General features: G+C 44.5%; 1 protein-coding gene across 1 annotated transcript; it reads left to right on the forward strand.

The window, feature by feature from the left end:
- Positions 1 to 922: 922 nt before the first annotated feature.
- Positions 923 to 5,860, forward strand: LOC112255263 (taste receptor type 1 member 3). The gene is made up of 9 exons (XM_024428291.2): positions 923 to 1,154; positions 1,332 to 1,559; positions 1,755 to 2,055; positions 2,305 to 2,661; positions 3,008 to 3,424; positions 3,531 to 3,734; positions 4,197 to 4,317; positions 4,622 to 4,992; positions 5,171 to 5,860. The coding sequence occupies exons 2-9, from the start codon at positions 1,357 to 1,359 to the stop codon at positions 5,858 to 5,860; spliced, it is 2,664 nt and encodes an 887-aa protein (XP_024284059.1). The 5' UTR covers positions 923 to 1,154; positions 1,332 to 1,356.
- Positions 5,861 to 17,624: the final 11,764 nt, after the last annotated feature.

Below are 17,624 nucleotides of genomic sequence, written 5' to 3' on the forward strand. Positions count from 1 at the left end.
ATAGAAGACTACAGTACCTGTCTTAACTAGGGTCCAAATACACCTATACACTGTCTGTCAGACAGATCCTCTGTCACCAAATTAAAGAGCTGTGAATAAGTACATTTAAGTTCAGCCCTATTATATACAGTACAAAGGTGTAGTGATCATACTGAGTAACACCTTTTCAAAAGAGCGTGTTAAGGTTAAAAGTGTTTATTGTTTCATGCAAAATACCTGGAAGAACCTGGAAATGTGATGTTCTATCTCGATGCAAATGGACCAAAATTTGGCATGCAAAGGTTAATGCAAAATACTGTTGAGTATCCGGGCTGAATACAAATATGCAAACATCAGATGAGAGAGAAAATATAATAAATCTCAACTCTCAAACTACAGCTCCAGCTTAACTTTAAGATTAAAATGGTAGAAGTGGATATAGAATGCTAATATAGATTTTGGCAAATGTTTAACAGCTTGTACTAACAGAGTGCTATCGGCAGCAGAAAAGGACAGGAGAGAGACAAATTGGCTTCTGTTGATTAGCCACCTGACACCTGATTTTCCTAAATATTATATGCCTATGAAATGGAGACACCACAGGAACTCATCAAACAGACACAAGGCCGCCTTTGAAGTTTTACTGTCTTATACCCTGGGGTGCAGGGTAGCCTAGTGGTTAGAGCGTTGGACTAGTAACTGGAAGGTTGCAAGTTCAAACCCCTGAGCTGACAAGGTACATATCTGTTGTTCTGCCCCTGAACAGGCAGTTAACCCACAGTTCCTAGGCCGTCATTGAAAGTAAGAATTTGTTCAGGCATGTGGTATTAAAGTGCTTGTCTCGTCTAACCTCCCGTAACCACGCACAATACTGACAAGGCCTAATCAGCCAACCAGGAAAATACTCTGGAAGTGTCTGACAAGAACCTGTCGCCTGGTAATTTCCATATGTTGGTGCCTTGTTTCAAACATCTTCAGGCGTACCACAAATGTAAATGCACCTCTGGCGTCAGGTGGATTTCACCTCTGGTGAGACTTGTACTCTGGTACAGGGCAGCCTGATCTGAAGTACTTTATTCACTACCCATCAAAACACAGGCGACACAGGAGGTACAGACAGACGGAGAGTACAGCTCTCCCCATCGACTCGCTGGGCTGTGAAGGTACTAGTACAGGTGAGTTTCTCCATTACTGGTTGTATGGCAAATTACCTTTGAAATGACTTTCTCCTGGCCTCTGTCCCTTCTTTTTCTTTCCCTCTGACCCTCTCTCTTTCTCTCAATGCATCTTTCTACACTGGCATTCGCCGATGCCTGCTTTAAGTTCTCTCTGATGTTTGCCATGACCCCTAGCCTGCCTCTACCTGCCCTCAGCAGCATGGAGGTGCCATTAAGACTGCTGGTTCTATGCTGGGTGTTAGGAGCAGGGCATAGTCAGAGCTCTCCACCATGGTTCCAGAACATCACTACCAACCTGTTTAACTCTTCGGGAGACATCCTCCTCGGGGGGCTCTTCCCCATCAACGAGCTCACCAGCAACCTGAGCCACAGAGTGAAGCCGGACAACATTAGCTGTGACAGGTACAGTAACTCAAGATCCTTTTTGCTGAATATGATTTTTGCCCTATGTCAAGTGTCTTCATACTGTAATCATATTAGCCGATTCTGCATATCTCATTCGAATTAGTGCTTGCTTCTCATTCGTTTAAATGATTTGAATTATTGAATTATAGCACAGCAGTAACAGCCCCTCCCTGTCTGTGCTTCGCCTGGCAGGATTAATGAGCATGGGCTAGGTATGGCCCTTGTGATGAAGTACACAGTGGATGAGATCAACGCCAACTCCACCCTACTCCCTGGCATCAGGCTGGGCTATGAGATCTTCGACACCTGCAAGCAGTCTGCCGTCATCGTGAAGCCCACACTCCTCTTCCTCACTGAGGACTCCAACCGAGAGCTGGCCGTCATGTGTAACTACACAGACTATGTGACCCGTGTGGCGGCTGTCATCGGCCCATCCACCTCAGAGATGGTCTCAGTCATAGGAAAACTATTGGGATTCTTCCTCATACCACAGGTTAGTATGGTCACATGGTGGAATGCTATCTTTCAATGCAAACAATGTCATCCTCATATAATGTGATGCAAAATGAAGATTTCCGATTTGTCCATTTGACAATCCCTCGAATATGATTTTGATTGAACTGTGTGCTGTGGTGGAACACAGATGCAAATGTGAGATATAACTGCAGTGGAGACATAATTGCTTTTTGTATCTACCGTTGCTACTTATGTCTCATTACCATCATCCCTCTGTCCTCTGTAGATCAGCTACCTCGCAACTAGTGACATGTTCAGTGACAAGAGTATGTACCCATCGTTCCTGCGCACCGTGCCCAGTGACAAGAGGCAGGTGGAGGCCATGGTGTATCTGCTGAACAGTTTCCAGTGGAACTGGGTGGCCGTGGTGGGCAGTGAGGATGAGTACGGACGCCAGGGCCAGCGCCAGTTCTCCACCCTGGCAGCAAAGAGCTCCATCTGTGTGGGCTACGAGGGGTTAATCCCTATGTACCGTGACCCACAGCCAGTGGTCAGAGAGATCCTGGATCGCATCGCAGAGGCCAAGGTGGGAGTGGTGGTGGTCTTTTCCCTCTCCCAGCCTGCCAGAGCCTTCTTCACTGAGGTCAGTGAGATAGCAAGCCACATAAGAGTTCTGGAGACCGACAAAATTGTAAAACAAAATCTCACAAGCTTTTCAAAAAGCTTTATGCAGCCATTGGTTTGACTGTTTTTAAAGTACATTAATGCAACTCATTTACAGTATCTAAATTCAGATTAGAACATTTGTCTGTAAGTAGCAATGTGCATGTGCTATAATTCAGTCAATATCTGATAGATTATAAAAAATGTGAAAAGTTTGGAGTTTCTTAATCAATTTTCCAACTATTTCATTTATTACAATAGTTTTAAAAACATTTTAACAATTTCAATGACCATTGCTACGATACCAACATGCTGTTTGTGATCAGGTGATCAGGAGGAATCTGACAGGTGTGTGGGTGGCCAGCGATGCGTGGGCCCTGCACAAAGACGTATCAACTCTCCCAAACATCCACACTGTGGGCACTATCATTGCCTTCGCAGTCCAGAGCCAGACCCTGGCCCTGCTCACACCCTACACCAGTGAACTCTTCTCCAGGATCAGAGAGGAGAGGGCCAGGCAGCCCTCACCAGATACAGAGTCAACCCGTGGTATGAACCAGTGCCCAGACTGCTGGAACCTGTCCCCAGACAACGTACATCTAGTGACAGAGCCCATACTGCTGAGGTCAGCTTTCAGTGTCTATGCTGCCATCTACAGTGTTGCACACGCACTGCACAATCTGCTCGGGTGCAATGCCAATAGTTGCCCTAGAGGCCCTAAAATCAAAGTCTATCCCTGGCAGGTACATTCTCCCTCACAGTTACTTTTTTTTCTCTCCAGATAATGATTATGTGAGACTGTGCAAGGATACTTTTACAAATGTAATGAACAACACTCTCCCCCTGCAGCTGTTGGAGGTGCTGAAGAAGGTCAACTTCAGTCTAAATGGAAGTCATTTTGAGTTTGACAGTAATGGAAACCCAAACATTGGCTACAACGTACTACAGTGGGTCTGGAGAAACAACAGTCTGAGTTTCAAAGATGTCGGCACCTTCTATAAGAACCTGTCAATTAACAACACCCTCATCCAATGGCATACAGGCAGTACTAAGGTAATCGCCGCCCCATCTCCTCATCAAACATAATGTTGGATTTGATTGGCTTTTCACATTTTTACCTCTGGGATTAAGCCTTTTTAATGTGCCAGCTATGCTCCACAAAGTGGTAACTTTTCTAAGTTCCTTCAGCTAGAGTAGATTGCATTTTCCTTTTATGCACCAAACTCAATTTTCCCCACTATTGGTTAAAGCTGCTCAAATGTTTGACTTAAAAAAGTCTTAATTTAAGTGTGTTTACCACAGGAGGTTGGTGGCACCTTAATTGGGGAGGACTGGCTCGTGGTAATGGCTGGAGCGGAATTTGTGGAATTGTATAAAAAAAACAACAACATGGTTTTTGTGTGTTTGATGCCATTCCATTCGCTCCGTTCCGGCCGTTATTATGAGCCGTCCTCCCTTCAGCAGCCTCCTGTGGTGTTGACCAACACATCCTCTCTGACCCCACCTCTGCTGCAGGCCCCTGAGTCTACCTGTTCCTCTGAGTGTGGCCCTGGCCAGGTGCGCAGAGTGAAAGGTTTCCATTCCTGCTGCTATGACTGTATTGAATGTTTACCGGGCACCTTCCAGAATGGCACAAGTGGGTGATTCACACTCACAGAAATGACATCCATCAATCTAGGCATTAAAAAGGCCATCACTCTTGTGATTTGGTTTTGTAGATTTCTTTGATATTTTCCTTGAGCAACATGCTGAAAATAACAGATGAACAGACTAACAGCTTTACACCTTTGTCACACACTGCCAACATTGTGTTTAAAAAATGCCCAATAAATTGACAAAATTGAAAGATGTGAGTGGTGGTCTTATAAGACTTTCTACTCTTATCTGGTTCTATCATTCTATTATTCTAACCATGTCTCTGCTCCCTCTCTGTCTCCAAGTGGACATCCAGTGTACCCAGTGTCTAGATGGCCAGTGGTCCCTGGTACGTAGCACCAACTGCACCGAGCCTACCTTTGACTTCCTGACCTGGAGCCAGCCTGAGTCCCTGGGGTTGCTGCTGGCCATGCTGGTGCTGCTGGTCTGTCAGGGGGCTGTGGGGGTCCTTCTCCTGCAGCACCGGGGGTCTCCACTGGTGAGGGCCTCTGGGGGGGCCCTGGGTGGTGTGGCCCTCCTCAGCCTGATGGGGGGCTGTGCCTGCCTGCTGCTGTTCCTGGGCCAGCCGGGGGAGCTGGTGTGTCGTCTGCAGCTGCCCCTCAGCTCTATTTTCCAAACGGTCACCCTGTCCACCATCCTAGCCATCTCACTGCAGGTAAGGCCTAGACCTGTGGAACACAAAACAGACATGAATCATGGAGATATTATATAGCTAAATAGGTTTTCTTTGATTAAAAAAATCCAACAGTTCAGGAGACATTTGGATGAATATGAGCGAGGAAGACGCAGAGTATCATGAATCCTGGAGTAGCTCATTCTCTGTCCTCCCTCAGATTGTGTACGTGACAGAATTCCCTGGCAAGGCTCCTTTTCATCTGGATACACTGAGAGGCCCTGGAGGCTGTCTGCTAGTATTGGCCTGCTGTGGAGTGCAGGCAGGGATCTGTGGGTACTATGTCCAGGAAGGGCCCTCTCTATCCCAGTACCTGGCCAAGATGAAGGTGACCTTTGTGAGGAAGTTCCTGCGATGCCCTGTGGAACCCATTTTAGGTCTGGGCCTGATGCAGGGCTTCAATGGCCTCCTCGCCCTCACATCCTTCATGTGCACCTTCATGTCTGTGAAGAGCGTTCGACAGTACAACCTGGCCAGAGATATCACCTTCTCCACCCTGACCTACTGCGTGGTTTGGGTGGTCTTCATCCCCATCTACACCGGTCTGAATGACAAAGACCGCTCCATCATTCATGTATCTGTTAGTTTGCTCAGTAACATGGGGCTGATGGCGGCCTACTATCTGCCAAAATGTCACCTGCTGCTGAAGAAACCTGAGCTCAACACAGAAGAGCACTTTCGTACCTTCCTTGAGGAGGCTGAAGCAACTCCTCAGGAGGAGCATGACCAGGGACCTGCAGAGGAAGAACAGGGATCTGCAGGGGAGGGACAGGGATCAGGGGAGGGGCAGGGATCAGGGAAGGGACAGGGATCAGGGGAGGGGCAGGGATCAGGGAAGGGACAGGGATAAGGAAGGGACAAGACTTGGGACCTTTATTCTGTTTAATGTTTAAATAATGTATTCAATTTAGTTTATAATGCATTGTTTCACAATTTTTGCAGAGACATATAACTGCAGTCATTCAATCAAACTGGTCTACATGCACATGAAATGTATAACAAAGACTTGACAATTGAGGATGTGTGTGACTAAGTTCAACCAGATGTGCTAAAAGGTGCAGCATGCTGCACTTGCCTGCTACGATCTGTGATGTAGTTTGCTAGATCACCACCAGGGGAGGCAATCATACCATTTACAAGCCGTTTACAGACTGAAAAAGCCATTAGGTAAAACTATCAGTCAGTCAATGTGGCTTTTATTGAATAGTATGTAGGCCTAATATATTGTACAGTAAAACAACATCCGATTCCATTATAATGAGTTGGCGTGATTGTCTTATTCGTGAAAATACACAATATGCAGCAAAGGCATACTAGGCTAAGTGACAATAATTTTTGCTATAGGCTACTAAAAATGTTATGCTCATAGACCAATGTGTAGCCTATAGGTATTATACTACGCATAGGCCTAGAGCACTGCGATGAACGAATTGCGTAGAGAATCAATTGAGTGATGTAGTATTTATGTATATGTAAATCTCAGTGAATTTGAACTAGGCAACCGATAATTGAAAGCCCACTAAATTGTTCTGATTAGCCTGCCGTTGGCCTCGGGCTTGTTTTGACGTTTTCTTCGTCTATTTCAACCTGTGACTGTGACGATGTAAACGGTAAAATACGGAACCATCACACGTTTCCTAGTCTACTGATTAAATTAAACGACAAAACCAAATTCGTCAACCATAAATGACAACACAAAGCGTTTTATTATTTTTACTCCAAGTTCTGCAATGTCATGAGCTCACCTTGACGTTTTCTGCCGTTGAAAGGCAGGTGTAATGACTATGCGCTCATAGTCCAGTAGGCATACGTGTGGTTTGGTGAAGCTAAAAACGGTTACATCCTCTGGTTATTAACTGGGATGGGTAACCCCTGTGACCAACTCCACACATGACATTGATGTGGAAGCTGCGTAAAGCTGAAAGCCCGTGCCCTCGAACATAACCAGCTCTTGATAATCCGTCCATTAATATACAGTGTCATAGGCCTAACGTGCACAGTAATATCTAACGGTGTTAATGCATGATAAAGATTCACTCAATGAATCCGATTTCGTGAGCAATTTCGAATAATAAGCACTTGAAATTATTCATATTAAGAAGAAACCTTTCTATTGCTTTGGAAAAAAAAGAAACTTACATTGAGTCCAGTGCTTAAATTAACTTCTGAATAATTGAACGAAATTCATTTCAATAGTGATAATATGATCATTTAAACATGAAGCACAATATGGAGTGGTTTGTACAAAATAATTCGCCTATAGGCATTGGAAAACTGTAATCCCTTATAGTAAGAATTATAAAACACTATGTTGGTCTATAGCCTACTCTTGATAAAAGCATCCCCTAATTTCGAAATTGAGTTTTGGAATGAAGATGAACACACTATTTACCACATGGTTGCTGGTATGACTGTATGATGAAGTCTGGTATTGTGCTGAGCCATATATTGTTACCCAAACAAGACGTAAGACAAATGGAAAAACTTCACATTGTCCGTGTGTTCTATTCTTCTGGGCCCGCTGATTACGTCGCGTGATAAAAGTTGTTTCTTACTATAAACTAATGTGGGAATCAGATAGCTCTAATGAAGCGGTTAGGGATAAAGCATCCTTTGCTCTGATGCGGTCCCTATCGCCCCGAACACTAAAGGCTTGGTTTCATTGGGCAAACAACCAGCATCAAACGTGTTTATCAAGTCCGGTTGCGGCAAGAACCACCATCCACCGGGGAACTGGAGCAGCAGCGGGAGAGGTGCGACCATAGAAATGCCCTCTCTTCCTCCGTGCCTTTGGCGTGTTTGATTAAAACGTGTTACTGTTTTGAATTTGAATAATAATCCTCAAAACTAAAGGCGACCTTTGTCTAGGCAGAATGTATGGCCATTATCATTGCAATTATTTAATCAAGAGCTGCAGCTAATAGTTTAAAAAACAAACGTTTTAAACGGGCAAGAACGAGACGCTAAACTGGAACACTTGCCAAAATGTAGTATTTAATTATGTCGCATTATAGCCCAGACAACTATTGTTAATGTGAGCGCAAAGACTGCGTAAGTTTCTTGACCACCACAAGATGACACGGGCATGGAGGATATCAGCGGAATGATTTCTTCAGATAGACCCATATCGATTTAAAACGTTTCATCAGCTATTTCAAATTACACTGCACTTCAAGATTATTATTTACACTGAACAAAAATATAAACACAACATGTAACAGGTGTGGCATATAAAAAATGTGAGGGTTTGTTACACTTGGCAGAGTTCCTCTGTTCAGTGTCTGTGTTCTTTTGCCCATCTTAATCTTTTATTTTTTATTGGCAAGTCTGATAACTTCGCAACTCTGCCTAGAAGGCCAGCATCCCAGAGTCGCCTCTTCACAGTTGACGTTGAGACTGGTGTTTTGCAGGTACTATTTAATGAAGCTGCCAGTTGAGGACTTGTGAAGCATCTGTTTCTCAAACTAGACACTAATGTACTTGTCCTCTTGCTCAGTTGTGCACCGGGGCCTCACACTCCTCTTTCTATTCTGGTTAGAGCCAGTTTGCGCTGTTCTGTAAAGGGATTAGTACACAGCGTTGTATGAGATCTTCAGTTTCTTGGCAATGTCTGCATGGAATAGCCTTCATTTCTCAGAACAAGAATAGACTGATGAATTTTTGAAGAAAGTTATTTGTTTCTGGCCATTTTGAGCCTGTAATCGAACCCACAAATGCTGATGCTCTATATACTCAACTAGTCTAAAGAAGGACAATTTTATTTCTTCTTTGATCAGGACAACAGTTTTCAGCTGTGCTAACATACTTGCAAAAGGGATTTCTAATGATCTATTAACCTTTATAAATGATAAACTTGGATTAGCTAACACAACGTGACATTGGAACACAGGAGTGATGGTTGCTGATAATGGGCCTCTGTACGCCTATGTAGATATTCCATAAAAAAATCTGCCGTTTCCAGCTACAATAGTCATTTACAGCATTAACAATGTATATACTGTATTTATGATCAATTTGATGTTATTTTAATGGACAAAAAATGTGTTTTTCTTTCAAAAACAAGGACATTTCTAAGTGACCCCAAACTTTTAAACGGTAGTGTACATCACTTTTATTTTGAGCCGTCTTTGCCGTCAACCAAAACGGAGCACCTGGCTCACGACCGGGAAGCAGCCCGGTTCTAAAACGAACGCAATAACCCGGGGCAGGCCCGGGACATTAATCAAATCCCCTCAATAGACGGGTTGGTTGTTTAGCAACAATACCGAAACATGCACAATTATGGGAGAAAACAGAAGGTGTTGGCTTAGATTGTTGACAACATGTAAACTATATTCCGTCTTCCATATTTATTGAAAACATAAATACATTTTTACAATGAGCACTTGTTGTCTCTCAAATACATCTTTACAGTTGTTGGTTAGCTAGCTAGCGGATTTTAACATGACTTTTAATGACTGCAAAATGTATAGTATTTAGAGTTCATGTAAAGTAAGTCCTAAATAAAGTTTCATAAACCAAAAGCTTGTGTGAGAGCACGGTGAAACCAACCTAACTTGTAGCCTAGGACTATGGCCTAATGTGAAATAAATGACTCCAACCAAAATATCCATGATATTAGTTAGAAAATGACTTTGTTGATAAAGTTATATATACTGCCATTAATTAATGTTCAGCATAATAGCTGAAGACAATACAATCGATGCAATAAGGGGGAACATGAATTCATGAAATTACCAAACTGTGCGAGGCCAGAACTAAGAACAATATGGCTGTTGAGAAAGAGAAATTGAAGTAGACTGAGCTGTGTAGGATTAAAATAAGCTGTTTCTGGGTCAATGGATGCATCTCAATAATATCAAAACAAATTGTATTGGTCACATACACATGGTTAGCAGATGTTAATGCGAGTGTAGCGAAATGCTTGTACATCTAGTTTCGACAGTGCAGCAGTATCTAACAAGAAATCTAATAATTACACAACAACTCCCTAATGCACACAAATCTAAAGAATGGAATAAGAATATATAAATATAAATATATGGATGAGCAATGACAGAGCAGCATAGGCAAGATGCAATAGATGGTATAAAACACAGAATATACATATGAGATGAGTAATGTAAACATATGTAAACATTATTAAAGTGGCCTTATTAAAGTGACTAGTGATCCATTTATTAAAATGGCCAATGATTTCAAGTCTGTAGGCAGCAGCCTCTCTGTGTTAGTGGTGGCTGTTTAACAGTCTGATGGACTTGAGATAGAAGCTGTTTTTCAGTCTCTCGGTCCCAGCTTTGATGCACCTGTACTGACCTCGCCTTCTGGATGGCAGCGGAGTGAACAGGCAGTGGCCTGGGTGGTTGTTGTCCTTGATGATCTATTTGACCTTCCTGTGACATCGGGTGCTGTAGGTGTCCTGGAGGGCAGGTAGTTTGCCCCCGGTGATGCGCTGGGCAGACTTCATCACCTTCTGGAGAGGCCTGTGATTGTGTGCTGTGCAGTTGCCGTACCAGGCGGTGATACAGCCCGACAGGATGCTCTCGATTGTGCATCTGTAAAAGGTTGTGAGGGTTATAGGTGACAAGCCACATTTCTTCAGCCTCCTGAGGTTGAAGAGGCGCTGTTGCGCCTTCTTCACCACACTGTCTGTGTGAGAGGACCAATTCAGTTTGTTTGTGATTTGTACAGAGGGGGTGCTCCCTCTGCTGTTTCCCGAAGTCCACGATTATCTCCTTTGTTTTGTTGACGTTGAGTGAGAGGTTGTTTTCCTGACACCACACTCTGAGAGCCCTCACCTCCTCCCTGTAGGCTGTCTCGTCGTTGTTGGTAATCAAGCCTACTACTGTTGTGTCGTCTGCAAACTTGATGATTGAGTTGGAGGCGTGCATGGCCACGCAGTCATGGGTGAACAGGGAGTACAGGAGGGGGCTGAGCACACACCATTGTGGGGCCCCAGGGTTGAGGATCATCAAAGTGGAGATATTGTTTCCTACCTTCACCATCTGGGGGTGGCCCGTCAGGAAGTCCAGGACCCAAATGCACAGGGGTTGAGACCCAGGGCCTCAAGCTTAATGATGAGCTTGGAGGGTACTATGGTGTTGAATGCACAGCTATAGTCAATGAACAGCATTCTTACATAGGTATTCCTCTTGGCCAGATGGGATAGGGCAGTGTGCAGTGTGATGGCAATTGCATCGTCTGTGGACCTATTGGGGCGGTAAGCAAATTGGAGTGGGTCTAGTGTGACAGGTAAGGTGGAGGTGATATGATCCTTGACTAGTCTCTCAAAGCACTTAATGCTGACAGAAGTGAGTGCTACGAGGTGATAGTCATTTAGTTACCTTTGCATTCTAGGGTACAGGAACAATGGTGGCCATCTTGAAGCATGTGGGGACAGCAGACTGGGATAGGGAGAGATTGAAAATGTCCAGAAACACACCAGCTAGCTGGTCTGCGCATGCTCAGAGGACGCGGCTAGGGATGTTGCTTGGGCCGTTATCCTTGCGAGGGTTAACACGTTTAAATGTCTTACTATCTTAATATCGTCTTTCTCCTGAAGTGTACACTTGTTATTTCCCACACATCAAAAAAGCATTGGATTGGTGGAGACATGGGCTTGAGGGATTTTTTTCTTATGGCAGTCATTTAAAGGAAGTGAACAAGTGCACACTTTGGAAGGCACAGGACCATAAGCGTAGGCCTTCTGGAAACATAAGACAGTATAGCTTAACATAGACAGAGGTCTCTCTCTCTCTCTTTCTCTATCTCCCCTTCCCACACAGTGAAAACGCTGCTGCTTTTCAACCCAGATGAAGTGTATGTGTTTTTGTGTCTATTTATTCTACCTGAGTCCTCCTCAATGGCACCACAGTTCCATGACCTCTCCCTACATTGTTTCTCTGCTCTCTTATGAGCATACTCCCAGCTCCAGTGATAATTGACCCAAGGCCTACTTTTAATTTGTACCGATTGGGTGGCTGTATGTGTGAGGGAGAGGGATGGAGAGAGAGAAAGTGGGAGAGAAATATGTGTCTCATGAATATGAAAGAGTAGACGTGGAGCAGTGTTGTTAATGGATGGTCAGTGGTACACATGTACACATGTACACATGTACACACACACACGCACACACACACACACACACACACACACACACACACACACACACACACACACACACACACACACACACACACACACACACACACACACACACACACACACACACACACACACACACACACACACACATAAACACTAGTCCTGTAAGTCCTACATCATTTGGAAGTGTGTGGATGGAAGGACGATGGATGGACGATGGATGGATGATGTTGGTGGGTGTGTGTGATTTTTCCTCTGTTGTATTAGGTTCTAGATATACACTTCTCCAAGCTAATGCCTAAACAGTACTAAGTTCAGAATTGTGAAGAATATTGTAAATAATATAAATTACTTACTTATAACTTAGAATAAATATCTTACTTAGATTTTAGTACAACTTTCTCACCTTATCATTACCAAAAAACGAAGGATAAACTGTGTATTGTAGGCTTTTGTTGTCAGTCGAGAATTTATAAACAAATGATATGGGAAAAAATATTGTTGCTCCAATGGAAAGTCCTTCATTGAGAATTAAAATTGTGTTGTGTATGGTAATGTATTTACTCTGAATGTGTGTTGTTTAGTGGTTGCCTTTTCCCCTTTAAGACAAGGCTATGAGGGGCTGAGGAATGCCCTCCCCTGTGTGTGTGCCTGTGTGTGTGCATTTAAGTGTGTGTGTGTGTGTGTACTGGCTGAAAAATGCCCTCCTCTGTGGTATTGTCGGGGTGGCTGGGGGCTGAGGGGCCCGGGTCGGGGGCTTAGTGAGGGGCCCTGTGTTTTGTTCTGTTACACATCAATGGGACGTCAAGCCGGGTTTGGGCCTGACAGCCCCAGGATTAAAGGCTTTCTACTAGAGGCTGTACGGCCCTCCCCCTGACACACACACACACACACACACAATGGGCTGAAGGAACATAGTCTTAACTCTTCAAGTACTAAGTTGTAATTTGCAGGTGGCTAAAGCCTGCAGGACTAGCCCCAAACTCTTAGAAAAACTGCTCCAAAAGGGGTTTTCAGCTGTCCCCATAGGAACACTTTTTTTGGTTCCAGGTAGAACTCTTTTGGGTTCCCACCCAAAACGGTTCTACCTGAACCAAAAGGGTTCTACCTGGAACCAGAAAGGGTTCTTCAAAGGGTTCTCCTATGGGGACAGCTGAAGAACCCTTTTAGGTTCTAGATAGTACACGATAATGGGAAAGAGAGTACATGGTGGTGTGTGTGTCTCTCTCTCTGCTCCCCACTCCTATTCCAGCCGTTCAGGAGTGGACTATAAATCCCAACTGGTCTATAAATCTAGCATGGGGAAATGATAATGATTAGAGCTCAAGTTTCCATCTCCTGATAAGAGGCCACATCTGGCCTGGCTGAGGCAGAGGAGAGACAGAGGAGAAGGCAGGATCCTGGTCAGGCATCTATCTGAGACGTGTGTGTGTGTTCGTGCCACAGGCAGGGCCATGCACAGACCTTTCAGGGGTCAGATGCTCTCGAAATTCATAACAAATCAAATGTAGCATTTTATTTTGCATAGGCCTATTTATTTCTGCACCAACACACTCACTCATCATCATCACACATTGGAAGCTAGTTACAGTGCCTCCAAAGCCATGACTGGCTTCAGGAAAAGAGGGTGGGCTATAAACAGATCATTGACGTTGATGATTGATGTAAATCTGCTGTTAGCTAGCTCCATTTACCTCACTGATTGATTTATCTTCAATGCTCCTTTCAAATAATAACCTCATAATATAATATTCATCATCTTCTAACCCATGATATATGGCTGGCTGGCTCGTGGCTTGCGTGGATATTGTAGTATTTGGGGGTTAGCGTGTAGACTAGCTGTGTTGCTGCTGCCCTGACACACATGTGCAACTCACGACTGAAGAAGGTCGTTGATGCAGCCGCTCTTCTCTGTGTCCTTCTGCCTCTCAGTCTCTCTACTGCGCATATCAGACAACATATCAGCCAACGTATCAGCCAACGTATCAGCCAACGTATTAGCCAACGTATCAGCCAACGTATCAGCCAACGTATCAGCCAACGTATCAGCCAACGTATTAGCCAACGTATCAGCCAACGTATCAGCCAACGTATTAGCCAACGTATCAGCCAACGTATCAGCCAACCAGCCAACGTATTAGCCAACGTATCAACGTATCAGCCAACGTATCAGCCAACGTATCAGCCAACGTATCAGCCAACGTATAGCCAACGTATCAGCCAACGTATCAGCCAACGTATCAGCCAACGTATCAGCCAACGTATCAGCCAACGTATCAGCCAACGTATCAGCCAACGTATCAGCCAATGTATCAGCCAACGTATCAGCCAACGTATCAGCCAATGTATCAGCCAACGTATCAGCCAAGTGTTATTAAGTGTTAATCAAATGGTATGTTTCTGTGGAGGTACTGTAGATATTTAAACTAGGTAGCTCGTTACACACACTGACCATTGACCGCATCTCTCAAGCCATGCAGATGGCAGATACGGACAACAATAGCCAGATGCTCCCAGGAAACGCTCAGGGATGGAAGTGTGTATCTGTGGTGACAACAACAGTTGTTATTGTCCTGCTGTTTGGAAGACTCCTAGCAGTAAACTGTAGACAGTTCAAGGAGGAAGGGAGAGAGAGGCAAGGAAAGAGGTAAGGAGAGAGGCAAGGATAGAGGCAAGGAAAGAGTCAAGGAGAGAGGCAAAGAGAGAGGGAAAGAGAGAGGGAAAGAGACAGGAAAGATGAGAGAGAGAGGAGGGAGAGAGGAGAGAGAGGGGAGAGAAAAGTAGAGGGTAGGTAAAGGGAGAGGGGGTAGAGAGGGAGGGGAGGAGCTGTGCATGCATGTTTTCTTAAATGCATGTCTGGACAGAGAAAGAAAAATGACATACTGTATTGGGGGGGGGGAGTGATAAGTTAAACTTTGAACTGGAACAGCCCGGAGGCTATGATTGCATAAATACCTGTTTTTATAGCCTGTTGTTATGCTTAGGATGGCCAAAAGGTGGTGCTGTGGGTAAGTGGCGGTGAAGAGTCAGTGGAGGGAAGGATGACAGAGCCTAAGTGTGAGTGAGAGTGGGAATCATTTTTACATACCAGCGGTTGAGAGGGATTATTTTTGTCATGGTTGCAGTTTGAGTTGAATAAAATACAATCTCAATATTTGTAACGCACTAGTGCTCCTCATGATGATAATCCTATAGGTAATGGTTAAAACTAGAAGTGAATTAAGACACACAGACCAGAACAGACAAAGACAAAGAGATACTAAACTTTTCACCAACTCACAAGCACTATTGGTACCCTGCGGTTTGGAGTAGAGCCCTAGAGACTTTGGGCTTATTCTGATTGAGATACATCATTTTCTTGGACACCATGTTGGCTCGAAACGCTCTAAGACAATTCAGTACTAGTACGAACGTGAATCAGAATATTGTTGTCATGGAACAGTTGGCTGTTGTGGCCTGTACAAGCAGTCTGACTGCAAACAGGTGGAGGGTTAGGTTTCAGGAGTTAGGGGTTAGGGATCAGAGTTTATGGGCTAAATCAGGTGGCCCTACCTACATCCCCGGATGTATAGAGGTGGTCCTCAGGCACAAATCTAGGATCAGCTTACCATCCCCAAATCCTAACCTTTACCATGAGGGGGAAAAGCCCAAACTGCATTTAGATCAGAGTCTAGGGACAATTTGGTTCTGGGTTATAACATTAGAGGATGTAGGGCCAAAGACTGTCAGGAATAAAGAAACATCAAACTAAGTGGACAGTTTGTTTTGCATTCGGAAGCACTGTCACTGTAAACGACAAACTACAACACACACACTCGCACACACACTCACACACACACTCACACACTCACACACACTCACACACACTGTTTACTGGTTCAGACTGTGGCTACAATCTTTTAAGCAAAATCACTCCTGGATTTCCTATGTTACGTCAGACGGTTCTTTATTCACCAGCTTTGAAATGCTGCATGCTTCCAATCTGGAATGTCAGAACTGTGGGCGAGCATCTCTCTGGCTCCGGCTCTGCTCCACACTGTTCCGGGCCGTCCCAACAAAAATGTTTATTGATGGGGGAAAGCGGTCCCGCCAACAGTGCCTATTAGCAGTAATTGCCCCTGCCTGGTCAATAGCATGTTTCAAAACCCCCCTCTGCAAAGTTGCGTTGTTTAAAAGCAGCCGTCGGCATCCACCTCCTTCTCCAACCCCTCACCTTCCAGCGCTCTCCTGTCACCACTAACAGAACACAGATGGGACATGGGGAAGCAATCAGGCCACTATTTGTCTTGGTGCTGATCATGTTGTGTAAAGTGTCTGCAGTAGGACTAAGGGTGTTAAGGGTGTAGTGTGTGTGTTAGTGCCAGGGCTTTGCCAGGTGAGAAGCACTGGCATCAACAGGTAAAAGGCTCCATGTTCAAGTTACCATTAACCACAGATCTAGGATCAGCTAGATCTCAGCTACCCTCCCCAAATCCTCACCTTAACCATTCAAGTTTTTAAATGCAAAACTCATCTAAGATCAGCATCTAGGGGCAACTTCATCCTACTTTGCTGACATGTATTGATAGAGCCAGGTAGATTTCAGGGCCAGGCCAGGTATGTACACTATGTAGGGTTAAAGTGGAGGGCACAGCGGGAGGGCAGGCTCTGAGTTTTAGCTGTTTAGTTTGGGACGTGGCCCAAAAACAGCTGGACGGCAGCTTGTCTGCTCACTGGGGTGAGATTCCTCCTCTGTAGTTTAATGTGCTAAATACTAGACTGTGATCGTCAATGCGAGGTCACTGGATCTAACCTCTTAAACCCACTACTGATTGGAACGCCACAAGGTAAGGGTTAAGGTTAGGCGTATGGTTAGGCTTAAGTCTAAGGTAGGATAGTTAGTTGAAATGTTACTGATAGATAGAGCATCTACAGATGGACTGACTATTCAAATAAAGTGTTAACATAGGTATTTCTGTGTAGTGAGCTCTGTCAGTTAGACACAGATGGTTTGTTTTAAAGCAGTGAAATTAACAACAGACCTGCATTAGTGACAGCAGGGGAACAAAATCAGTGATGTCCACGAACCTTGCTAAGCGAGTGATGGATTGCACCAAGAATTTACTCAAGGACTTTCAGCAAAGCATGTTAGGTAGCCTCTTGTAAAAGCTGCCCTATAGAAGAAGGCAGGCTACTACAGAAGGGATTGGATTTATAGTACTGTGGAGTATTTCCATTCTCTCTATGGGGAAAGTTTCTATGTAGACAAGGATCAAGATGCTTTCTGAAAGACGCTCTCAGATAGCAGCTGTAGGCTTCAGAGAGCGGGAGAGAAGGAGGGAAAGATTCTGAGAGGATGAGTCAGAGAGAGAAGAAAGGAGAGAGGGAGAAAGCATCATCAGGGAGTGAAACCTAATCCCACCTTCTCTGCTTCCCTCGGATTGGCTGGCCCTGCTGTGAACCCTGACCTCTAAGCTTGTCTGTATCTCTTTTCCCCTTTCTTTTTCCCTTCTACCCATCTGTCTCCATAG

This window comes from Oncorhynchus tshawytscha, linkage group LG07 (genome assembly GCF_018296145.1).
Source record: "Oncorhynchus tshawytscha isolate Ot180627B linkage group LG07, Otsh_v2.0, whole genome shotgun sequence".
In the NCBI taxonomy this organism is placed as follows: Eukaryota; Metazoa; Chordata; class Actinopteri; order Salmoniformes; family Salmonidae; genus Oncorhynchus; species Oncorhynchus tshawytscha.